The sequence below is a fragment of the Pseudochaenichthys georgianus genome, chromosome 14, assembly GCF_902827115.2.
Source record: "Pseudochaenichthys georgianus chromosome 14, fPseGeo1.2, whole genome shotgun sequence".
In the NCBI taxonomy this organism is placed as follows: domain Eukaryota; kingdom Metazoa; phylum Chordata; class Actinopteri; order Perciformes; family Channichthyidae; genus Pseudochaenichthys; species Pseudochaenichthys georgianus.
In genome coordinates, this window is record NC_047516.1 from 16,437,256 (window position 1) to 16,464,412 (window position 27,157).

The 27,157-nt window shown below is 40.6% G+C and overlaps 1 protein-coding gene across 1 annotated transcript in view; it reads right to left on the bottom strand.

The window, feature by feature from the left end:
• Positions 1-27,157, bottom strand: part of LOC117459026 (replication protein A 70 kDa DNA-binding subunit-like) — a 63,331-nt gene that overhangs the window by 33,589 nt on the left and 2,585 nt on the right. Inside the window, exons 7-16 of the mRNA XM_034099857.2 lie at positions 20,705-21,056; positions 18,441-18,543; positions 18,074-18,142; positions 15,315-15,507; positions 11,997-12,133; positions 11,312-11,460; positions 7,766-7,895; positions 1,580-1,756; positions 1,335-1,442; positions 1,011-1,097 (exon numbers count right to left, since the gene is read on the bottom strand). Coding sequence (XP_033955748.1) covers positions 1,011-1,097; positions 1,335-1,442; positions 1,580-1,756; positions 7,766-7,895; positions 11,312-11,460; positions 11,997-12,133; positions 15,315-15,507; positions 18,074-18,142; positions 18,441-18,543; positions 20,705-21,056 — 1,505 coding nt within the window. The remainder of the gene's footprint in view (positions 1-1,010; positions 1,098-1,334; positions 1,443-1,579; positions 1,757-7,765; positions 7,896-11,311; positions 11,461-11,996; positions 12,134-15,314; positions 15,508-18,073; positions 18,143-18,440; positions 18,544-20,704; positions 21,057-27,157) is intronic.

A 27,157-nucleotide genomic window follows, 5' to 3' on the forward strand; every position in this document is an offset into this window, starting at 1 on the left:
GAGAAATAAATCCACAGCTGTATTTGTTTTCTGTTATCCATAGTGCACTTGCAACATAACAACTCCCTTGTCAGTGTGATACTAATTGAAATGATTCTAGATGCATGTTGTGTGACTGACAGCACGTTGTGATTATATTGCGCATCTTGTTTTGTGGCTTTGCATGCTTGGTACCGCGGTAAGCCGAAGATAATAACCAAAGACAATCTGGTTAAAACAAGTTCACGGATGGCACGCAACCCATTAATTAAAAAACAACACACCTCGATGTATCATACTTTAGCACCGGGGGAAGCTTCACATCAAATCAGTGAAGTCTCACTTTGGAATATTTATGGGGATATGTTATCAAGCGAGCTCCTTCTCCTCCTACACCTATGATATTCACTTCCAGCTACAACTCTTTCCACCACTGCCTGTAACAAGATCATCTTAAAAGGTTGCTGCAGATCAGTTTAATCGTTCTGCCAATCAAAATACTAAATCTGTAAACGCTGCAAGCTCTGCCTTTTCATGTTTTTACCAACATTCACTCACCAAAAAACATGTTTCCTGCCAAAACAGAATCTTGTGGGATTGAAAAATATGAAATGCTGCCATTTGTAATAAAAAGTACTTACATTTTCATAACTTAACTGTTGTCATATGAAAGAAACTGCTTTAACAAACAGACTCACACAGCTTAGCTGTATGCTGTAGCTGTTCCAATATCCTGGTTTGATTGTGAAATGAAATCGACGCTAAATGAGACCATTTACTGTTTTTACAACAATGCCACTTGTTTGCAATCCTGGTTATTTTAAAAGCCTATTTTTCCAGATCCATTATTAGTGTACCGCTGGTGCATTTGTTCAGAACAACGATAAGACGGACGTGACATTTTTCTCACAGCTTGCAGGACAATGAGTGGAACCGTTGTATGTCATTACATTCTGCTTTCTTATTCCTGGGAAACTAAATTGCCTCGCATTGTATCATATTCTTTTGTGCTCTTGTTTATAGCTACTTACGTTGTACGTCTCCAGCTTGACTCGGTTTCTGAAGATGTGGGTTGTAAAGTTGGCTTTCTGAAAGACTTCATCGAATGCATTCTCGTCCTCAGGAGCACGCAGACAAAAGAAAGACAAGGTAAATACAAAAGCATTGGCAATGGAAGCAGTCTGTTATAGTTAGACCTCCTGAAAAAAATGTGTTCAAGTAATTTTCTTGTCAGATGGGAACAAAATAGTTAGAGGAGTGTGTTGTAGCATAGCGTGTGTGTGTGTGTGTGTGTGTGTGTGTGTGTGTGTGTGTGTGTGTGTGTGTGTGTGTGTGTGTGTGTGTCTCTCTCTCACTGTGTCTCTGAGCTGTCCCAGTATTTCTGCACTGTGACCCAACAGGGCCTCAGCTGTCTCCTGGAAGCATGTCACCCACTGGTTATCCCCGAAGTCTGCTAAGTTGGCCTGAGTGTCAGACAGAGAGGATGAAGGGGCGAGAGATTATTCATGTGTGTGTATGTGTGTTATTGGAGAAGTTCCTCAAAGTCAACGGCACTGCATGTGTGATAAACAAGTGTTAATGATGTACACTTTGAGCTTACATTAAGTATGAGTCGGTATTTGAAGTTGGGGAACTCTCGGCTACACTTCTCGCAGCGGTACAGTCCGTTCTGTTGCTCGATCACCTTCTTGTTGCAGTCTTCAGTGGGACAGGCCTGGTACAGACAGTTCTCCTTACGAGTGTACAGGACCGTCGCCAGGCAGCTGAAGTAGTCAGCCTGGGATGAGAGAACAAAAGCGGGAGAAGAGGAAATCTTATTATGGGGACAGAGCTTTGAGATGAATGAAAACGACCAAAATCTAACTCCTGCAATCTGAACGTCTAAAAGGCTGTTATTCATTTGCAGGTGCTACCCCCTACACAATGTGCAACGACAAATCTAACCTGAAATTCAAATGCCATACGGAAAAATCTAAGCAGATGAACACTCATTTAATTATAGAAATGTGTGTGCTGCATTTGTTCATCTTATTTTACACATGGTAAAACCCTGTTGCTCCAATGGAGAATATGAATGTGGATGTCTGGTCAAATGTCATGCCACCTTTACACAATGTTTGAGGTGAACTGCATTAAATGTTTAATTTCGGCAACCAAGCCAGATCCCAGCGCAGTCAACATGTCGATGTATCCTTGGGCAAGATACTTAACCCTGAGTTCCTGTTGTGTGAATGTTAGTTCCTATAGCAAGGTGCAGTGATCTGTATGAATGGGTGTGAATGGGTGAATGACTTGAAGTATGTAAAGTGAAGGGTCGTAAAGACTGGATTTAGCGTTATATAAATACAGTCCATTTACCAGGGACATTCTTCCAACTGGAGCTTTGAGAAAATACTCCGTCCTTTCAGGTTTCAAATGAATGGGTCTAAACAAGACACATCATCAGTGTTTGTTATGTAGGAGGATACATCTTGGTAAAGGAACAAGGCGCCATGTGGCTCAGGCTGTAAGAACACAATGAGTAATCACCAGTACAAGGAACAAAATCACAAAACAGTGGTCGGGTACGATGAGCTATTTTAGAGCATGCAACACTTCTAACACCTTTCTGTTCAGGCTCAACAGGAAGCCGTCCTGTTTATAATAAACAAAAACACATTTAAAAAGGGCGAAGAAACATCTGTAATAAACGTTGTGTTAGGGCTGCTCAATTAATCGTATTTTAATCGCAATTACGATGTTGGCTTGCAACGATTATGAAAATGACATAATCAAAATAAAACGATTATTATTTTTTATTTAAAAAAATGTGTTTGATTGGTTTTTCAGTTGAATTATACTTAAAGTTTAGGGTAATCAACTGTTACAAACATACTGTTCACATTTTTTTTTCAATAAATGGATGTTTTCAAAGTAAATGCATAATCATTAATAATAATAATAATAATCGTGATATCAATTATTGACCCAAATAATCAAGATTATGATTTTTGCCATAATCGAGCAGCCCTACGTTGTGTTGTCAATCATAGTAAGGCAACGGAGTAACAACTGGCCATGTGGCTTTAATGACAATCAAGTAGTGTTGGGTGAGGTAAATCAGTACAGAAAGAGTGCAGGAAATTAATTGCCCACATGTGCACCATGTCTGCGTTCAAATATTGATCTTATCATGGCTGCCATTACATTTGGTATTCTTAAATCATAACTTTGCAACGTACATGTTAAACCAAAGCCCATCAAGGTCTATGAAATAAACTAAAGGAGTAAAAAAGCTCATTCTAGAGCAGACAGGAAATCCTTCAAGGGTTTTAATTAATTTTAATGTGAATAAATAAGCTGCTTAGGGTGTAAAGAGAAACGTTAAATAAAATGAGTAAACTTCGATCAAACTTGGCTTCATCAGTAAAACTGTTGCCAGCGAGTCAGTCCAGCTGGTTGAAGCGCGCTGTTTACACATCTCTATTTGACTTCCAAACAATCTTGGAACGGTTTGAAAAGAAAGCAGAGGGGGTTTGAGAGGTTTTTGCATAATGGTTGCAAGATGAGACGATTCTCTCTCTCCCTGTCTAATACATAAATTGAGCTAAAGTGTACACACACACACACACACACACACACACACACACACACACACACACACACACACACACACACACACACACACACACACACACACACACACACACACACACACACACACACACACACACACACACACACACACACACACACACACACACACACACACACACACACACACACACACACACACACACACACACACACACACACACACACACCTATCATGCAGGGCTATATGCAAACACCCTAAACTTCTTTCAGTTAAGAATTTCAATTGAAGTGCACACAGTCAAACAGAATCAAATTTCAATCCAGCGAGTCGCAGTAATTTAAAACAGATATTAGCACCTAAAGTGGCAGAACTCACACTGTGTAAAATCAACGGCAAAATGCTAATTCTGGGGGAGAAGATGCTATTATCTCATGCTGTAGAGAGGCACAGCATTCGATTTCCAAATATAAATATAAAAAAATGCATACAGCAGCTGAACCGTGTCTCATTGGGAAGAAGCACACTCGTGTACACGCCTGCATTCAAACAGTAATGGTATCTTCTACCAGGAGAGCGGGCCTTGAACAAGATGTTGGAATTACAGCCAGGATTTAAAATGCATTCTAAACAACAACTACAAGCAAGAGCTGGGCCAGACTCATTACTAATGTTGGCCTAAATGAGTCCATCAAAGACTCTCTCTAGGACGCTGGCCAACTTTACACACTGACTGAGCAATGCTGCTTTCTTTAAACAACCCACAAATTCTGTACAATGTTCACAGGGAGTATTTGATATGAAAAGTCCATAGTGTTCTCTGCATCCCCTGTGAGATGTTTGATGCACCCCAGCACGTGCACTCCGCTCTGCATCAGCCAAACAGCTCGCTGCACCCTCGCTGCGAAGGGGACCCAAGTTCCCATCAGCAAAAACACGTGGGTTTGCTATCCTGGCTCCAAAATGGTGGAATGAGCTCCCCATTGACATCAGGACAGCAGATAGCTTACACACCTTCCGGCGCAGACTGAAAACTCATCTCTTTCGACTCCACTTCGAGCGATAGAACTATTAACAAAGCACTTATATACTAATAAAGGGCTGGCTTACCTAAAGCCAGTTGAGTAGCACTTGAAATGTTTTTGCTCTATGAAACCTGATGTACTTATATGATTCTGTTTTCTTCAAGTTTGTATTTTGTTGGTCGAACGCACTTATTGTAAGTCGCTTTGGATAAAAGTCAGCTAAATGCAATGTAATGTAATGTTGTCCCCTCGACCTCTGCAGATACTTCTGTCAGACTCTGAGCTATCTGACACTTTGTTCCCGCTAGCCATCATTGACTCACATCCTCATACTCTGTCCATCTACCAGAACCCATGCCACACAGCAAGGACCCCTCAGAAACACTTACTAAGAAGGTTTTTTTAATTAGGAGAATGTCTCCCTTAAGCAACAGCCCTCTCCCCATCATCACTGCTCTCCCATGCTTCCGCCCGCATGCCTGCCTCATCACATTTTGCAGACATGGGCAGATTGAAGCGCTAGAAGGCTGAAGAGGTGGCGAGGCGGTGGGGGGGGGAAGGTGGCAGGAGGGTGGACGCGGCATGCGGCAGGAAGAACACAACGCCTTGTTCGGGGGCTTGTTGAAGGCTCGGGATGCTGCTAAAGAAAATATGAGGATAACAGGTCGGAAGTATCTGGGCCATAGTGCTTCCATCATAGTGACTACACCCCTCCGAATAAATCCCTCTGCAATTGTCATCCTCTCTGCTGTTCTTCTTCAGTTCTTTTTTTGTCACCTTCTGTATTCTAGCGTGTATATTGAAGCCTTGGGGCAAAATATTAACCTTTAGAACACCGAGAAGAACCTAGAGGAGCAGCACGACCAACGCTGCACACAAAAAACTATCAGAGACAAAAATATCTGTGCAGACTTACCTGAAGATTCACACACACCTCTAACATTCTGTAAATAGTTGTCATTCTTATCACACCAAATCCCTATGTCACCTTCTGGCACTTAAATGCAATTAAAATGTGTATGTGGAAGTGAAAATCTACTTCACATAATTGACGTACGTGGCTGCACATGCCAACTTTAATGCTTGTCCCAAAACCCCAACTGCTACATTCATTAGAAGTGGCTTACACCCACCCACCCGCCCGCCCGCCCGCCCGCCCAAGAGAAGACTAAATGAAGGTAAAACTAAATGATGGTAAAACCCAAAGAAAAAGATAGGAGCGAAATCAGAGTTTGAATTATTAACACATTCTCACCTCTCAACCATTTCCCACACAACTGCCACTTAGCTAACTGTTCCTATCCTTTTCTAAATACCCCTCGTCACTTCTCTCTTTTAGTCACCACACTTTTCACACTGTTTTAACTTTTTGGTTTTGTTCTCCGTGGCCTTGTTTCCTTACATCCTGCTACACAGGTTTGTAAGTTACATGCATTTTAAGTGTCTAGATTTCCTTCCCGGCTCTCACTCTCCCACGTTCTCCGTCCGCACTACTTCCCTCCTGGTAATGTTATGCCCTATAGGCTTCCTCAAACTCCAACACATAATTAGACATTTTCATTAGAAACGACATTGATCTTGAAGAAGCTACCCCTAAGTGGCTTCTAATTAAACGTGAGGGATGAGGGAGACTAGTCGGAGATAAACCTAATTTATTAGATAGAAAGTTTATGAGTGGCACGTACCATTACATTGCCTTTACTTTTAGTGGCAGCCTCGCACAATTCTGTACAATGACATTTCTTAAAATGGCACAAGGTTTAATTTCTTACATGCTCCTCCGGCATATGGCAGTTCAACCCCGTACTGCTAATATGTGAGCATCACTATCTCCCTCCCACTGCTAAACCAGGAGAACCATGACTCTAATCTGTCAAGTCGCGGCCTCCAACTGCTCTATTTACAATGAAAGAAGACTGGCTGTGGATTTGAGTTTGGCTAAATGCTTACATTCAAAAGGAGGCTGACTAAAATCCTGACTATTCACAGAAAATCTTCTTTTTAAATAAAAGGCCATCAGTGTAATCTCCATATGGCTAAACAATCACTATTCAGCTGTTATATCCTTTGACAAGGCGATATTTACCATGTGATCTTTCCTAAAAGCCTCAAGTTGAACTCAGCCGTGGGTCACACTGTATATGTAGCTTAAGAAAACACAAGCCACAGTTACAGCAAGTGAGTGAAATGTGTCAACAAAATGCAAGACTCAAACTCTTGATGTTTTTAATCCCTCAACATTTGGTTTTGATCCTGTCTGACTGCAAAACAGTAAAGCTGTAACTCTTTGATTTTCAAGGACTGACACCAAAACCCTGTGTTTACTGAGCTCGTCTTACATCAAACTCTGCTCTACTGTAGCTGCGCTGATCCAACGTCAGTTCTAAGGGTTTCTTTCATTTGTCTTTAAACAGTAGCCAGCAGCCCAAGTGGGAGAATCTTTTTTTTTTAATAAACATATTAGTTGCTTCCAGCTAAACCCAGAGATCCAACGAAAACTGCAGCGCAAATACCAATATTTATTTTTTGCTGTGACTTTTCTAAATAATTAGGTAATATTCATATTCTGAGAATAAAACTTGAAAAAGTAAACTAATCTAAAACCCAAATAAAAACAAGGTAAACTGTTGGAGTCACGGTTGTTTAGAGTTTTCATTATGAGTCTTCCTTTCTGATCTTATAATGTGGACTGCACTGAATCATGCAGGTCCTAAATAAATCTTCAACCAAAGCCAAAGAAACATAAATACTGTAAATGCCAAAACATTCCGTAAAATGAAGACAAAAAAACATTCATTTACAATATCAGTAGATCAACAATCTTCAGATCCATATCAAATATAACTAATTAGCGACAGCCCCATTTAACTTTGATAGTAGTTATCAATCAGAATATAGCATAATAACAAAAGGGATGGAAAATAAAAAATGTAACCCAAATCGGTTTTATAGTTTCTTTCAAGGTTCAATATATCCAAATGACCAAAAAAATGTGTAATATAGTATTTAATTGTAAGTATTCATTTGATATGGCGGGGTTTTATATTTTTCTGTCTCTGGTGTAATGTGGGTGAACTTATCCCTTGAGGTCACTTTTTCTTTCTCTTTTGAAGGTCAGCAGGTTTAATACGTCTTTAGATGGGTGGCATGCTATGTTGTTGTGTAAGGCTATAAGTATGCACTGCACCTTCTCTCCATGTCCCAGGTGTTCATTCTTAACTTCGCTCAGCGTTTTCCAGTTGGTCTTTGCTCCGCTGCCCGCTGACCTGGTCTCTGTGAGGGATTGGCCGTCCAGCGCATAGCCTCCCTGATCATACCTATTGTGTGGACATGAAAACACATGTGGAAATAACTGTATGCTCAAAAAACAAAAACAAACATGCATGCATTATTTAGAGCGTAAGGATGATTTCTTGAGTGAAATGAAACAAAAACAGAGCGTGTGCTGAGCTGATTAAGCTCAAGTAACACCTTCAATATTAGTCATCTGTAAACATGTAGAAGTGTATCATATGGCAAAGAAGAGGATGTGAAAGCAAATGTGTGTGTTACACATACATGGAGGTGTGCTATATAAACAGACTTTCCTGTGAAGGAGATACTGCACTGTATCTTCTATTATCTAAAGAAACTGCCTACAGTCATGCCCGTTAAGTCAACTCCCTTAATCCCGTAACTGATTTACAGAATCAGTATCCTGCAATCTATGTCATCTGACATATGGCTATCTATCATGGACAAAGGCATTATTCTTCATTTAGCTTTTATATTTACATACATTTGAGTCCCTAAACCCTGTTTCTTTAATGAGGCAGAAAGAAAAATAATGCTCGTCTCTCTTTCTTTCTACTCCATCTATAAATGTATCTACCTTTTTAATATTCCCTTTAAAATCATATTGAATCAGCGTGATTCCTGCTCTGTATTCTAGTGGAGCAGAACAATCTAATCAAGGCATCATCCAAATTCATCAGTTTCCTTCAATTATGCAAGCAAGCCTGGTCAAAACAGTCTCTCAAAGCAACACGCCGCCACAGGAACAGGAGTCTGACAGATACTCTTTGTCTTCACAAAGCGCAGACCTACATGATATTAAAAGGAGTGAAAACACTCCTTGTTCCTTGAAAAACATTCAATGTCATTCCTAAACCGATGTCAGCATGTAAACTGGAGAGAAGAGCAAACAGCAGCAGAGAGAGGACGGGAGGGGGGGGTCGGAGAAGAACAGAAGGAGAAATAAAAGAAAGGACAGGCAGGGTGTTTTTTTAGCCCTTTGAATATAAAGATGTATTGACCAAAGACTAACAGAACTCAGGTTGAAGCTCCAGCAACGGAACATGCACTCTCTCTCCAACACACACACTGAATTACTGCTGTAAATAATGCAACACACACTTACACACAAATGGCTTTTGTTCAAGCAGTTAGCTTACTTTTCAAACCAGTCATTAACAACTGAAAGAATGAACATAATAGTGCCCACAGGAACCAGCCAACCTAAACTTTTATTTATAGCATGCAGACGCTGTGAGTGCACTGTTTGACGCAGTTCCATCCAAGAATAGCTTTCAGTGTAACACACAAGCCGGCACATGCACACTAGGCATTGAAATGTACATACACACAACAGGAAAAGAAAAAAGGAGAATAAATGCATTTATATTTCAGCGGTGGCCAGGCTTGGGAACAGCCTTAATGAGTGAATGAGTCATAATTTTAAATCCCTGCACAGGAACTGCTAATAAGAATCCAGTTTGATGTTGCTCACTGTGTGCCCATATTTCTGTGCACGTACAGTAGTAGTTCAGAGCGGAAATCCAGAAATATCCGTGTTCTGCTTTTCTGTTATTCCCTCAATCCTGTCTAGAGTCTTGCTGGGACTGGGGAGGCACATGCCACCAGTCCCCTGACACGTGCTCATCTGGGTGATGTGCATGTCCCAGATGTGTGTTAGGTAGGGCTGCACATGTTGGGAAATACTGACATTGGAATATATATTTCAGGGCTCTGTTCTTGGTCCCCTCCTCTTCTCCCTGTACACAAACTCGCTCGGATCTGTCATTAGCCCGCATGGTTTTTCATACCACTGCTATGCTGACGACACCCAATTAATTCTGTCCTTTCCCCGCTCAGAGACCCAGGTCGTCGCACGTATCTCTGCTTGTCTAGCTGACATCTCTCAGTGGATGTCTGCTCACCACCTCAAGCTCAACCTTGACAAGACTGAACTGCTTTTCCTTCCGGGAAAAGATTGTCCCACTCTTGACCTGACTATCAACATCGGCACCTCTGTTGTTTCCCCGACTCAGACTGCAAGGGATCTGGGTGTGATCCTAGATAACAACCTGTCCTTCACTGCAAACATCGCTGCTACAACCCGTTGCTGCAGATACACGCTTTACAACATCAGGAAGATACGTCCCCAGCTGACCCAGAAAGCGACGCAGGTTCTGGTCCAGCCTCTCATCATCTCACGCCTAGACTACTGCAACTCCCTCCTGGCTGGTCTACCTGCATGTGCCATCCGACCTCTGCAGCTCATCCAGAATGCAGCGGCTCGTCTGGTCTTCAACCTTCCTAAATTCTCCCACATTACTCCGCTCCTCCACTGGCTTCCGGTAACTGCTAGAATCCACTTCAAGACAATGGTACTTGCGTACCATGCTGCGAATGGATCTGGCCCTTCCTACATCCAGGACATGGTTAAACCGTACACCCCAGCACGTGCACTACGCTCTGCATCAACCAAACAGCTCGCTGCACCATCGCTGCGAGGGGGACCCAAGTTCCCATCAGCAAAAACACGTGGGTTTGCTATCCTGGCTCCAAAATGGTGGAATGAGCTCCCCATTGAAATCAGGACAGCAGAAAGCTTACACACCTTCCAGACTGAAAACTCATCTCTTTCGACTCCACTTCGAGCGATAGAACTATTAACAAAGCACTTATATACTAATAAAGGGCTGGCTCATCTAAAGCCAGTTGAGTAGCACTTGAAATGTTTTTGCTCTATGAAACCTGATGTACTTATATGATTCTGTTTTCTTCAAGTTTGTTGGTCGAACGCACTTATTGTAAGTCGCTTTGGATAAAAGCGTCAGCTAAATGCAATGTAATGTAATGTAATAATTATTTTGGGATATAAAGAGGAATTTCAACCAGATGAAGACAAAGTTATATATTTAAAAACATCCTCCTCTCTGTAGCAATAACACATCCATACAACCAATGTTTCTGTATGCAAATGTCTTCCTTTTTGCAATCAAATCTGACTTTTCTCCCTTTTGTCTCCTGTTCCTCTCTCAATTTCATGTTGTGGTCTCAGTGGCCTACTTTGGTTGTTTGATAAACTGATCAAGAATTATCGTGATTAGTTGCTTGTTGTGAAAGCGGAGACTGCATGTCACTAACTGGCAACTTAGTCGGAGAAAACTATATTCTATTTGACAGTGGTTAGGGCTCAGAAGAGGACTTTCCTGCGATATGGTTATGCACATGCAAACATCCCACAGTCACTGCTGTAACTCTATATTGTGCAGCCCTAGTGTTTACTTTTTAATATATCTCACATACAGTACATAAACATGAGAAAACAATCAATATTTGGTGTCCTTTGTCTACATGTAACCTGTCTTGTGTGGTGCTTGTGGTTGGATGTCCGTGGACAATTGTGTGTTTATGATTATGTTGGTGAGTGATTGTCGGTGAATGAGTGAACAGCAGTGTGACTCACCAGGCCCGCAGACTAAAAGCCTCGGGTAAGTCTGGGTTGACCATGACTGTTGAACTGAACAAAGCCGAGACAGATCTTCCCCCAAAATCAGACAGCCGAGCGCCTTTGACGGCCACCACAGGGTTTACAGAGCAGTCGAACTTCTCCGCCTGCAGAAAGAACAAACTGTGTCAGACAGTAATTGAGGGGAGAAAGATTTAGAACGACAAAATAAGTTGTTTTTTTGTTTCTTGTATGTGCAGTCTGTTCCTGCAGCTTGCAGAGGGCACAACGTAATATGTGGTATCGTTTGCTTTTATGATTGGACAACCGACAAGTCATTTGAAAGTCATTTTTGGATTTTGGCAAAGAGGAGGGATTAGCTCTTGCAGATTGAATGAGCTTAGAGAAGAATAGTGCCATTTCATGCACATTCGAGAGTTATTTAGCCTTCAGCTCAAATCAGGGCCTTTGGTTCAAAACACTCCTGAAGGTCAGGAGAATGATTTGACCGAGCCAAATTTTACAGCCCAGTAAGCCCACCCGCCTCGATTCGCCAGAGCACACACAGATAATGTGCATAGATGGATGGGCACCTTCATAAAACACACGATTAATTACAGCCTGCTAAACAAGTTTTTATGATAAACCGCAAATCCATCCCTGAATGCAGATGGAGAGCAAGGAAAGAGATTATAGTTATTACCTCCTCTCTCCACAGTGTGAGTGTCACCACTTTGCCAGTCGTGTCTATTAGCTGGAGGGCCCTCTTGGAGACTTCTCTGCTGGTCTTTGTGGTGATACGAGATACATCGTCGGCACTCTTGCACACTCCAATTACATCTACAGGCAGAGGGAGTCATTGTATATGTCCATCTATAGATACCTCCAGGTAGACAACAATCCAATGAGGTATGAAAGCAATTGTCTGTTATGTGAAAAGAGCCTTTTGAAATGCCTCCACATGGTGTAAAGTGTGAAAATACCCCCTGGATACACTACATTATATCAAGTGGTATCACATCATGAGCACTAAAGACCCAACACAGCAGAGAGTAGACACCCCTCTGATGTTGCCAGTTGTAGCAGACTGACATAAATGTCATAACATGCTGGCTAACACCCAGAACCACACTCAGAACCACAACAAACATGCTCATTCATGTTTCCTGTCATGCTCAGGGACAAAACTTCATTCAGGATTACTGCTGAGCGCAGAAGGTGAAGAGCAGAGCCTAAAAAGGACTGAAATTAAGAATTAAACCCGAAGTCAAATTAATTCAAGACACTCTTGTAGAACAAACGGAGTGTTGAAAGGTTACTGAAAACAAAGCAAATAAAAAGACTGAATCAATTTCGGAAAAGTATTATGAATTGTTATGAATGAACACATTTTAATCATATAACCAAAGGTTAAATAGACTGTGTGTACAAACTGACATCCTATGATTGAATCTTTAGTCTAGAATTGACACGAAAAAAACGTCTTCGATATTTGCAATCGTATGAAAAGAAAAGCAGCCAAAACAACGAAGCTATTATCGGCAAAGGTTTGTCATTTTACATGATGTAAAACCTAATGGTTAAAAAGGTGCAGTTTTTCTTGTAAACAAACAAAGTTACCCTCTAAAATGCTCTGTGTATGTCATTGACCTGACAATATGTTGAATGCCTTTCCTCATTTTAAACCAACATTTGAACAATTTAAAAAAGCTTCTTTTTTATTGCATTGTTTACTTACTTACTACTGCTATTGCCGTTGTTACAGTATTGCAATTTTATTTCCACCATCTATTGAGTTATGTGTTGTGTTGTGTGTGTGTGCACATAACAGGGACCCAAAAGCACTACTAGAGGTGAAATGCTCCGCAGGGCCCCTTTAAATGGCAATGATTGAATTAGTGTTACTTAATTTTCTGTCCGTCATCCCATGATGTCACAACCAGAGCCCATGCATAAAATAAAATGACTGGGCCTAATCACAATATAGATTTTGCAAACCAGTCATTCTCTAAACATCATCCTCCAGACTGCTACTTCTGCTAACCTTTCTCTAAACTCTCCCTCTCCCCCCTCCTCTCTTGCTCCGTGTCTGTGCCTTTTTAGCCCTCGATAATTCCATTATGATTGAGACGATGTCATCCACCTCTGAACTCCATTATCACCACAGGAACAGGCTGACAGTTCTCATTACCATGTTATAATCCCCTATTTAACAAAGGAGCAAGGAGAGCGGTAGTGGGGAGAGAGTGAATGGAGAGACAACAGATGACACGCACAGGAGTCCGGACGTGTAACGCTGCCCCTCTGCGAACACACTCCAGCAGGTAAACCCTCTCAGTGCATCGAAACAGTGATGCTCCGCTGGCTTACATTGCTCATAGTTCACGCTAATTTAGTGATGCAATATTACTGCTCTGAATGTAAACCTACATGAATCATCCACTCGGTAAGTTACAGTATGTGGTTGGCATTTCATAGCCACCATTAATTTAATCTCCAATATGGCATGTTGAATAGTTAATTGCAGCCCTACAGTATACAATGCAAAGTGAAGTGCAATTTCCCATCTGGGTGTGTGTGATAAAATGAAGAAACTGATGGATGTGGTGGGAAATGCGTCAGAGATTGCTCTTTAAATTCTGCTTCACTATAATACTCACTGGCCATTTAACTTTGATAACTTCTCAAGGCTTCTGTACTTTTCTGCTCAGACTGGAATATGATTAAGTCATTATGTGTCTATTTGAATCAAAATGTGTGTCTATTTCATTTTGTTTAAGCAGAAATTAAAAATGTTTCTTAAAGTTATCATTATAAAGTTGTTTGGAAGATGTAATGGCCGTATAATGACACCATCAGCTTTAAATGGGTCCTTATAAACCTGTACTGGAATGAAAATTATACACATTTAAATAATGCCCTACTCAAAAGAATAAGCCATGTACTTGCATACAGACCAATAGCAGTTTTAAAAAAAGACACTCTTTGCCACAACTACAGAAACATCACTGTCACACCGGGGATAGTGCACTGATCCTCAGATCAGTCGAGCAGGGGAACACTAGTTTAATCCCGCCATGACCCCCACTGCAGTCAACATGCCGTTGTGTCCTTGGGCAAGACACTTCACCCCAAATTGCTCCTGTGGGTATTGTCCACAGTATTGATGTATTGCTATCTAATATATGTAATATGTAATGTAAAGCGCTAAAATAAACGCAATTAATTATTAATATTAGTATAATACCTGTACATCATCTCACTAATAACATAGAGCCAATCACACTGTTTTTCAATACCAATCTACACATCGGTCGTCTCAATTTACCTGTCACCGAGATAAGACATTTCTCTCAGGCACAGAGGGCAGGCATTGCAACTAACCTTTATAAAAACAGTGAATGGAGCATTATCCTCGTTATATCTCTACTCTTTCCAATATGTCTGAATTAACCTTCCCTCTGACCCCATCATAATGGTACAACTGGCATGAGCCTGTCTATTAGCAAAACATTTAATCTATCATTTGTAATTGTCTGAATTGATAGAGTAGATAGAGAGATGACCCAGCCGATACCCCAAATGTTCTAATACTGGCAGCCTGACCAGCCGTCCTCTGGGTTATAAATTGGGCCGCATGCTTTTTATTTTTCCCTGGTAAAAGTATTTTAGGTTTCTTGGGTTACACAGTTGGTGAATCACCCTTCACACTTGTTTCCAGTGTTCACAAGGTTAGAAGAGGGAGTGAGTCATCTTCTGAGCCCGAACCACAGCCGGCTGATTGGTTGTGACACATATCTATCTTAATCAGTTGATTTAACTGTTTTCAAGACAGGATTGAAAACCATGCGCTTGAGAGAGAGATGTCAAAACAAAAACCTTGATCGGCCACACTTCATTTGCATTTACATTTGCCGTTCCCTCTAACAGACCTGCTATCTCAGTCTTACGTTTTTATCTTTGAGTGGTTGAATGCTAGAAATGTATTAATCAATTCTCATTGATGAAATTCGTCTCTTACCAACAATGGTGTCTGTATCTCTGTTCTCCAGCTCTGCAATGGGCACAAAGTCACAGTTCACTGCGGGAATGCCCTGACTGTCATCACATGGCACGACGGATGAGTGAGCCTGGAGGGTCATCTCGTAGTTGTTCTTCAGTGTGGTGAACTGTTTGTTAGCTACCTTCAGCGTAGCCTTAGTGATGTAGTACACCTACAGAGAAAGGATGAGCAAAGTCATCAAATCAAAGCTAATCAGACTGATTATTTCCTGTGAAGTTAAAGCAGCATGAACCAATCGATTGGGTAACCACTTTATTGATCCCGCAAAGGAAATTATTATTTTACAAAAGAGCCTCTTGTTCCACCCAAAAATCTTAATAAGAAAGGAAAAACCTTCAGGTCCTACTAAAATGTGGTGTCATATCAGGCCCATCACTTCTGTAATTCACCAGAAAAGAAGCGGCAGCTGAGAGCAAGTCTGCTAAACAGCAACATGTAAAACTCAATATGCGAGGCACACTTCTTTGTTTACTCCCCCAACACTCCAATATTAGAGGGTATATAGCCTCTATCTCTCTGCTCTATGACTTGTTTGCATTCCTTCCCCTCTCTCTCTGATTTACCCCACACAGAGATGAAGCTAATGTGATAAGCATTCTGGCCACTCAGAGCCAGTCACACCCACTCACTGTTCTGTCAATACTCCGATCACGAAGGGAAGACGGATTCATTCCTTTATTTATCTTTGGAGGGCAGAGGGCACAAATTGGATGTGGGGCTGTTGGGAGTCCCTGTCAGCGGCTGATACCTGAGACAGTGTGACGAGCAAAACGATGGTCGAGGTTAATTGAGTTATTAAGCTCTGTGGACACACGGAGTTGAGCAAGAGCTTTAACATGTGTTCTACCTGTTGTTCATTTCCAAATGGCATGTTCAGGGTGAGCCCCACCCATTTGAACACAAACAGCACGCACTGGAAAGGCCATTGTTTCTTGCATGAACAATAGCCTGAGACCATTGCCAACGCCTTATTGAGGAACAAAGGTGATATCTCTAATTGTTTGCCCTCCTACATCTGGATACCTCTTCTGACATTTTACTCTTTATCACTTTTTTATTAATGCCACCCTTGTGTTTTTTGTACGCAATATTCTGGTATACTATGAACATGACTTCAAACTTCGAAGACCTGAAGGCACAAGTTTCATTTAAGGGCAGCACTTTTTATTGTTAAAAGGAATTTCTTAAATTTGAATTATTTCTTAAAATTCGTTAGTATTTTAGGGATCCTACTATACAACATAATATTATTGTGTAGAGTTGTTTTTGCAGGCCTCCAGCATCAGTGTCAGTTACATAACCTTAGCTGGAGCTGGACAGTAAAGCAGATCCTCGCTGACACAGGGTCTTGAATCAGGACCCTCGGGATGAAAGATGATCCTATTAACAAATGCTATCTCCAAGTTTTTTCTGAATAATGAAAATGTTTCACTGATTTTGATCTTAGTTATAGTCGATATGATAAATACTAGAATCCCAAAGGATTTTCTATTATTTTATAAAGCCATAGCTTATCTGAAGATCTTGTGTTGTTAGGCTTTCAATAAATACAAATATATATTACAAGAGTCATTTGAAATCAAATAAAAAAGTGGGTATTCAAATATGTGGGCCTTTGAATAAAAAAGAAGCCTGAGCAAATGTTTCGAAGATTTTTGTTGCTAGCTGTAATTCCTCTTCTCCTTACTTGCTGTAAAGAGAAGTACAGTGACTGCAGTCTAAGAGAAAAGTGAGAAAATCAAGCGTCATTCTTCTTGTGTGTTTCGTTGTTTGTGTTGTAGGTTTTTCTAATGGATTGCAAGTCTGACAATGAAGTAGAGGGAGATGATGTGCCGAAATGCGTTGTGATCATCCAGGAAGAAAAAGTGCCAGGACACAACATTAGCAATAAATCACCATGACTACCAGGATTAAGACACAATAAAAACTGTGCATTTCTTCGCCCCATTGTTTCCGGTGTTTAAAGTGATTGCTTCGCTTCTAATATGTAGAGAAGGAGTGAGCATATTGACGCAAAATTATAATTATCTCTGTATCGATTACTAATGCTGGAATAGAAACTTTATAAAACACGTCCTCCATGGATAACACAGCCTGCTGGACTGGTAGCCATTTCAATACATTGGTAATAGATGTAATATCAGCAAACAAACAAACAAAACAATATCAACACATCAGAAGTTTGTTCCCACTGTTCTCAGCATACTCCTGGCCTCATACTGTATGTCTTCTCAAATGCTGTAAATGTCTCAAATATATAGCATATATTTCAGAAAAATACGACATAATAAATCCCTTCCACAAAATCCTCTAATACTTGCCTCCGGCTCATTCATTGGTCAGAAGTCCTGAAGGCATTAAAGGATTTTGCAGAAGGGTTTGTTAGGCACTCTTGTACCTATGATATATTAGTTTGAGGCGTTATGCGCATAAAATATGGATAACTGAGCTTAGAAGCTTACTCTGCAAGTTGTTTGTGGATTTGTACAGCCTTTAGATATTGTCTTAATGTTGTCAACTTCATCAAAGAAATGAAATGGCTGCAATGCTTCAAAGCTCCTTCTGAAACAATGCAAATACAAACATTTCTTTCCATCGTTCGAAGCTGGAATAATAATGTGTAACAAAATAACTAAAGCTTATTTTTAAGGGAAGAAACTCTTATCACTTCCAGTAAGGATGGGTGTGGGTGAGGGGGGGGGGGGGGGTCTGCTCACCTTGCCTTGCTCCACTAGTGAGAAAAACTGGTCCACTTCTTTGTTGAACGCTGTGACCCTGATTTCTCCCTGTTGAGCAGCACATTTCCATCAAACAACATTTCGTTACACGGATAAAACCAAAAACAGCCATGTGTGACATGTGTTTGACATGCACGCACAAAACTGATATTCAGGCCTCTCCACTCGTCTACTCGTGATGATATTGGTGATGTTGTTAATGATGTCAGGACTTATGCCTTGAATGTTGTTGTATTAGTGTTTTATTATTGTTGTATTGTTTTAAGTGGAAGTGTTCCCCAGGAAGAGTAGCTTTTGTCAAGAGCAAAAGCTACTGGGGATCCTTAATAAACATAAACATACTCACACTCTCGTCCAGTACTTCAAAGGAGAAAAGCCTCCCGTCTCCTCGAGAGTTACTCCAGGTGCGGATGCTGGACTTGTTGGTGACTCGGACTCTGATAGTCCATCTAAGAATACACACAGAGCGTATCATAATGAATCAGAGCATATGTCAACAAGATAAGGTAAATCACGCGATGTGCAATAAGTGATGTTGACTTAGCCCAAATGGCCCTGGTGAAAACATTAAAGAAGACATTTGTTGCATACGTTTTTTTTCAAATATTTTACCTGCAGGATGAACGAGAATGCCTTTAATCAGATTTATTTTATGGGTATACACGTAACTATAAAAAAAATGAAGTTGTCTTAGGCCAACACAGTTATGTTCTTCAACTTAATTAAAAGTGTAGAAGTTTTCAGGTCAAACCAAACAGTAAAGAACGCTGCAGAGACAATATTAAAAGCTTATTTTTTTGTTAATGAGCATCACAACTCTTACATAAGGAAACTGGATGAGTGTCTCCTTTTTTTTTCAAAGTTTTATAAAAGAAAAGAAAAAAAAAACACCCAGCAACTTTCTTTTCAAAGAGTAAACTAGGTGTTCATCTGCCAACTCCGGGATGCATTTCAAATATGCCTCTTGTTCTGTTTTTAACAACAGCCTGCCTAGCTCGGCAGTTTATGCAGCAGTGAGCTTTTTGACTGCGTTGATAATTGTGCAGTTGAGGATATTCATACCATAACTTTGCCTGCAATAAAATCCCCTATCATGAGAGCAGCTGCTGGCCCAGAGTGAACCTCATTCCCTGCTCAGTATGGATAAGACTGCTACACCCAGGTTTATGGCAGCCAAAAGCCAATTATACTCTGCTCTAGATGCTATTACTTAACAGCGGCAGAATGGGATGAGAAAGCTGTGCAAATGGCCATATAAGACCATGTACACAAACACAGCATCCCACACACCCGCGCCTTTCTTTTCATGCTAACATACGTAGCAGAACACAGCTGCTGAAGTAATCTGTTTTGCTCACTGTAGGTACTCCCCAACTTCAAAGTTAGAACAGTCATCAGTTTGTTACAACACCTAGAGGCACAGTTAACTTTACAGCTTGCAATTTCAAACTGGGCTACAATATCAGAGTTCATACATGAGAGAGAGCTGACAGGTTACCTTTAGTTCAATCTGGGTAAATACATCTCGCTATACGGTGCCCTTGTATTTTATGGCCAATTTAAAGGCGAGAGACTTAAGCTAAATGAAAAGATTAGAAGCAAGAGGGGGGGGGGGGGGGGGGGAACAAAACGATGTTGGCCAAATCCCCAACAGGGAAAATAGCAGAATCAAAACCTCAGCAGCAGACAATAAAGACCCAGCAGTACCTGCCGTTAAAGTCTACCTTTCTGAGGAAAGATTGGTCATTTCATTTCCATGCAGATGTGCTGAGTGCCCACGCAAAATCCATACACACACACAAGCATATAGGCATTGGTAAAGAACAACTGAATGCTCACGCAGGCATAAAGATACACATTTTAAAACATGCCCCAAAGTGATTCTCTGAAATAGCAGCAAACAGGAAAGTAGAGTCACAGCATGAGAGGAAATTGTTATAACGAGTATAAGGAAAAAAACATTGTTTGCCTAGAATCTTGGAGGAAATGCATGCAAGTCAGCTTCCTCGCAAAGTTACGTTTTGTTTAAAGGTCACCTATTATGCAAAATCCACTTTTTCATATTGTTTATACATCAACATGTGTCCCCTCTGTGCAAAGAGACTCTGAACGTTTCAGGAAAAAAAATGTGCCCACTTTTTGTCTTCTTGATCCATTTATATAAAAACCTGTCTGAAAATGAGCTGATCAGATGTTGGCCACTTTATGATGTCATAACGATTTGTTGGCTTGTGTAGCCATTAGCCAATCACCAACCAAGGTATCCCCCCCCCACACCTTATCACCTGAATCTCCTCCTAGAGCACCATTGTGTTCTTTTTATCCAAATATCTCCCAGAGGGGCGTGGGGAGTGGCTCCTTATTTTCATCTAAAGTAACAGACACAGAATCAGCACTTTTGAAACAGGGCTGAAACAGAGGGGATTATGGCATGCTGCAATGCATGATCTGTTTGGTATTTGGAGGCAAACACTTCAGAGACATGTTTTGTATTTATCTGAGACCTATAATATATTGATGAAAAACAGTATAATAGGGGACCTTTAAAGAATTTTAAAACTACTGTACATGTATGTGAAAATTTAGAAATGGACACACACTTAAACTTACTTGCTTTGGTAAGGGTTGAGGCCTTCTATTGGAATCACTTTTGTTGAAGAACCTGGAGAAGTGCTGCCACCCTTTGTGGGTGTAAACTTGTGAGGGGAAGTTTTCATTGGTGAAGCTTTCAATGGTGAAGCTTTCATTGGTGAAAACATGGACGTTGAAGCCATCATGGGTGACGCCTTCATGGGTGATGCCTTCATGGGTGATGCCCCCATGGGTGATGCCCCCATGGGTGATGCCTTCATGGGTGAAGCCTTCATAGGTGATGCCCCCATGGATGATGCCTTCATGGGTGAAGCCTTCATGGGTGACTTTCCCACAAAACCACTTCCCTGTCCTCGTGGAGGAGAACGGTCTGCAGGGAAACAAAGTTAGCTCGTTCCTGAATATGTGTACTCCAAATGTACAAGAGGAAAATTAAATAGTGATTAAAGATTAATACATTTATTGAGCAATTACACTTTTCAAAGCTTAAAAAAAAAAATTCTAAATGTGGAGCCTACGTGGCCCACAATGCAGACATGCTCAATCTGAAGCTGCTTTCCCAAAATATCATCACTTTCTTCAACTTTTGGTACGTTCTGCAGCTGCCCTAACAAAGTGTGTAATGTTGTGTACAGCAGGGGTTCCCAACCCCCGGTCCGCGGACCGGTACCGGGCCGCGAGGTGTTACTGCCGGGCCGCAAAATAGCTGTGAGTTTATTGTAATATTTGCAGAATTATAAATATATAAAAATATGACATTGACTCTTTTGCTCATATATCTACTGTAATTGTGACCAGATGCACTTGCACATACTGTGTTCTTACTAAATCTCTTTTTTTTGGGAGTTCTTGAGTTGCTAAATAACCTCCAAGCACATGCAAAAGTTTGCATGCACAGTAGATGAGGTTAACCACTTAAATTTGATGATAAGGGTACGTAACTGGTAGAACACTTACTGGATTTTCCAAGAGGCAATGTGGAATTAATGAAACACTCGCACTCACATTATAAAACATTAGTGGTTGTACTGTTATCTGATCATTTGAGCAGCAGCCAAATGATAAACTGCCTGAGAAAATTAAACTCTCCGCACAGATCTCCCTGTAGAGTTACTAATTTGTAAAGTTTGTGCCAATGAATGAAACCGTTTTAGGGTAATACTGCCCATTGATTATTAAATGTTTTAATTACTTTACCTACAGTATGCCTTTTGGTCATTGGAAAAATAAGAATGAAATATCTGAATATCAGTACTGACATAAAATATACATTCCTAACCACATTCACGAGTCTGTGTCAGAGTAAAACAAAATCTTTAGAGGGTATTATACCTTATATAAAAGGTCAAATTAATGTTTTAAATAGGCAGTAATGTGTTTAGCAGTATGAATACATGAGGAAGCCTTCACTTGTATACATAAAAATACAAGTTATATCAAATCAATAAAACTCAGTGTTACAATGAATTACTAGGTTGATAATGTTTTTCAAGATTAGGTAGGTGTGCACTAAATCCACCTTACTTTGACTCAATATAAAATAAATCACAGACAGACCAACACAACTACAAATGCAAAGATAAGAAAAAGTTCCCATTGTTTTCTAAATAGATCATCTTTTATATTTATTTAAAAAATGACAATGCCAGCAAACTTGAACAGTTCCGACCGGCCTACAGAATTGCAAGGTGTTATTCTCACCTCCCACAATAACGTTGAATCAGCCCCATCAGCAGTGACTCAGGCTAGATAGTTGGCTGTTGTCAAAATATATTTTGCTCAATTTCTCATTTTGGCTTGAATGGCGTATCATATTGAGGAACAGCATTTGAGGGGAAGAATTGTCAGGGATAAAAAGGTGCAATTCCACAGAGACCACTCCGCTGATATAAGCTCCTGTTCTGGAGCATAACAGCAACTCACCTCGATGATACCCTCCCCTGCTGGTGTGCAGTATCTTGTGTATGTGTGTGTGTGTGTGTGTGTGTGTGTGTGTGTGTGTGTGTGTGTGTGTGTGTGTGTGTGTGTGTGTGTGTGTGTGTGTGTGTGTGTGTGTGTGTGTGTGTGTGTGTGTGTGTGTGTGTGTGTGTGTGTGTGTGTGTGTGTGTGTGTGTGTGTGTGTGTGTGTGTGTTAGGGCTGTCCCGAATACCATTTTTCGGGCTCCGGATATTCGGTAGTAATCAGCAGCGAATATTCGAATATTCGGTGCGGAGAGATTTGTATTTTTTTTTAATACATTTTTTTTTCACATTTTTTTTTTTTCCCCAAAAGGTTTCATAACACGCTCCGAATCCGAGACACCTGACAACACGCTGTTAAGCAGAAGCGCAGATAGAGCATACTATTACGATTTATATGTATTTATTGTATCAGTACTCGCAAACATTAAAACTAAATGTGTCCTCTGCATTTAACCCAGCGCAGCACCCGGGGACCAAATCTGGTTCCACATTCCGTCTATAACATTTTACAACCTGAACAGTCAAACAAAGATACAAAACACATATTTCAGCTGCCAGCTTCATGTTGCTGGCATTGTCGTGGACAACGGCTACTCGCTTATAATTCGGAATGGCAAAGGCGTCCGCCACTTCTCCAAGCTGTTCTACAATATTTACTCCCGTATGGTTTACTTCCATTACTTTGGTTTCCAAAACAAAGTTACAGAGTTTCCACTCGCGAGTTATGAAATGACAGGTGACAGCCATATACGCCTCCATACGCACCGAGGTGGTCCAAATGTCCGTTGTAAAACTTACGGCAGTTGAGTTTTCAATCTGAGTTACAATTTGGTCTCGGTGATCGCTGTACTTCAGAGACATGGCATCTAAAATACTGGAGCGTTTGGGGACAGTGTAGCCGGGCTCCATCTTCTTTATTAATTTTCTGAAGCCTTCGCCTTCGACTATGTAAATGGGTCTCATATCCATAGCGATGAAATGTACTATGGCATCTGTTATCTCTATCTTTCTTTTCTCCGTTATCGTTTTTTTTAACTGTAGGGTCTGCTGTATTGTTGAGGATGTTGATGGCTGGGATGCGTGGGGATGCACCTATGGCCACAATGTATTATTAGGCTGAGCTACTCAACTTTATGCCAATAATTGCCTTAGCCCCAGATGTTCCCACATTACTCCTATTATTTTCACTATGCTGATAAAATTAAAAAACTAATATAAAAAAATAATTCGGTTGCTTGCTTGCAACTATTTTCCAAGCAAAGTAAGTGCACGTTTTTATCATGTTTAACGTTACTGTTTAAACGGCGGATAAAGCAGCTTCATCATGGCAACTTCACAACAGCTAAACTAAGCTAGGTTACAGCATCCAGGTGACTTTTCAGAGTTGTTGTGCCACCGTGGTAGGCCAGTTTCTTATCACATATTTGGCACACTGCCTTCTTTTTACCGTCGTCCAATTTAAAATGGTCCCACACAGCTGAAGTCTTCGGCATTTTATGGGTGAAACGAGGTGAAGCGAGATGAAGCGTGCCATTTGCGTTTGTGACTGTGAACAGTGAACGCAATGTCAGGAGCACAGGCTGAGATTGTATATATTTCCGCATTTTAACAGTGCAATTCAAAAGTATAAATATAGTATAAGAATATGGCAATTCGCCTTTATTAATAGCATACATTTAGAAAAATATATTAATTTGTTTGAAAAATATTTTATTTTTAAAAATATTTTTTTGTTTGAAAAAAAAAAAAAAAACGAATATCCGAATAATGAAATTGAAACCCGAATAGTTGGCCAACGAACGAATATTCGAATAGTCGAATATTCGGGTACAGCCCTAGTGTGTGTGTGTGTGTGTGTGTGTGTGTGTGTGTGTGTGTGTTTCATGTATCCTTGGGGGAATCACAGATTGAACAGCTATTTTCAGGCGAGGGGTAATTAACATCAATATTCATACACACGCCATTCGGATGGAGTGTTTAAAGGAAAGAGGCATGTAGTGAAAGAAGAGACGAGGTGAAGATGGGCGAGGACGGGAGAAGAACAGAGCAAAGAGCGGGGCACAGAGATTGATCAAGAATCCTCATTTTTGGTGATTAAGACGAGTACAGAGTCCTAATATGTCGGCCACTAACGTATTCAACGCTGCCCGTTTGAGGAGAGTGCTTGATGGTGAGGATACAACAGGAGCAGAGAAAATTAAAAAATTAAAAAATTAAAAGGCCATAAATAGAGAAAGTGAATAAGAAAGCGAGAGCGTGTTCAGAGAATAAGTGCCAAAGTGTAAAGAGTTGTGAGGACAAAAGAAACCTGCAGAGAATAGTTAGTAATGAATAATGAATAATTTTTTTAACTGCACTTCAGCGAGTGCAGATCTCTTTTTAGAATTTAAATATCATCTGCGAAGCAGTTTTAAGGTGGTCTATTTCAGGGGTTGCTGCTGATGAATATTTAAATGGGAACACAGAGACGTCAGTGACGACTGTGTCATGACCTTTGGCTCCACACCTAGTGCTTACAGACTAGTTTGTTTTAAAACAATACAGAATATTAATATTGGTAATATTTTTGTATTTAAGGGAGAACAATGTCACTTATGACTGACAGAGATTACAAGTTATCCATACATGTACATTAATAATAAATGCTGAAAATATTTGAAAGGATTCCATCAAAGTCTGCTGACATCAGGGGAAAATCCTCCCAGTCCGCGCTGCCAGAGGTCAGGTTTCCCTGCAGATCAGAGCCCCCGTGGCTGATAGGGCGAGCTTTACATTCAGCTAATTACGCTTTCTCCCGTCCTCGCTTCCTGCCTCTGGACCGTGATCTGGATATTGATCAACTTCATCATTAAGGATGATATGTCTCAGAAAAGACAAGAAGGAAGGAACCAAAGGTGTATCCTACTGTAGGTGGAAGTATTTTTAAAGGCACAGCAACACCATTAAGTCAGAACCTGTTCGTGCTTGATCGGCTGATCTGATTGGACAGTACAAGAGCAGACAGTGGACTGTTGTAGAAACAGCTATATGTTAAGACTTAGTAATATTATTGAATAATTGTAATACTGTACTGTACATTGAGAATTTTTCATGTTTATGCAGAAAACATAAAAGATTATCCGTGTTTATTCCGAATCACATATTAAATCATAACAAACTGCTCCAACTGGCTCATTCAGGCACAATGTTTATCCTAAAGAGATTCACAGATTATTTGTATTAGTCTTTTAAATCTAGCTTGAGCCTGCTTAGGATAGGCACACCGTCACGGAAGAATGTTTTACATGATTGGGCTCTATGGCTTGTTATATTATTTTAGTAATTACCACATGTATTTGTGTATTGATGTTCATTTTACAATGCTCTAATGCAGCAATAGATCTGTAATTGCTGTTGAGGCATCAGGCAGATGATGTGCGTCATGAGGGGTAACCATCTCTTAAAATCCACATTGTCCAGTTAAAACCATTCCTCCATCTTTGCAACTCTGCCTCCTTCTCTCTCACATTCCCTGTTGGGAGGAGCTGAAGGACTGTGAAGAGGCTTGAACCCCGACTCTCTGATAAAACAGGACCCTACCCAGTCTTAACACTCACAGCTCATTGGAAACAAATCATTTGTGGCACTTAATAATATTTCAACGGCACACAAATGTATCGCATTGCTATTAACAAAAACAAAGTAATTAAACACATTCAGTAGGAGATACAACTTACTAGTGAGACATTATGCATAAGGCTTGTTTTTGGCTGTAGAAAAGAATGCAGGAGTGTTTCATCAACAGAACAATTAAATAGAGCAGCCAGTTTGCTGTATTTGGCGCGATCTCTGAGGTAACACGATTCAAAGGATCTAACGAGGAAGTTTGATGAACTACTTAATGCAAAGCCTCATCTTTGCTCAGTCAAATTAGTTGACTTTCTCTCTCCCCCTCCGTCTGCCTGTGCATCGCTATGAGGGGAATTCAGTCCACAAAACAATATTCATGAAGCCATGAACTGGAGGAGCCATCGGCCCACACATCTCCCTCAGCCACGACACACACATATACACACACATGTGCAGACAAACACCTACAAAGGAACAACATATACCAAGCACTCATTATCCACCCACATGCCTACATCCTCCACTGAGGAGGACTATTGGGTATGTTTCTGCCACACAACAAAATCAATGTGGATGCTGAGAGCAGCTGGTGGTAGAAAGCAAGTGAGTGAAACAAAGACTCAGCTAACAAAAGAGCACCCAATAAAACACAGGCTACGTTCGGCATGATACATGGCACCAGCCGTTTTGGCAGAACGCCAACCATCATTTTCCCATTCTGTTATAAAAAGCTGACCGGTGGTAAAAGAGTCAAAGGTGTAAGTTATTGTGTCCACCAGCTGCAGAGGCCAGTGGATAAGATAGTTTCCTGCTCTGATAGGTGAGCAATAAATAGGATAAAAGTGCAAAGTGTGATGTGAAAATAGAGCAAAGGAGCTGCAGTCTTCCATTACCTCCACC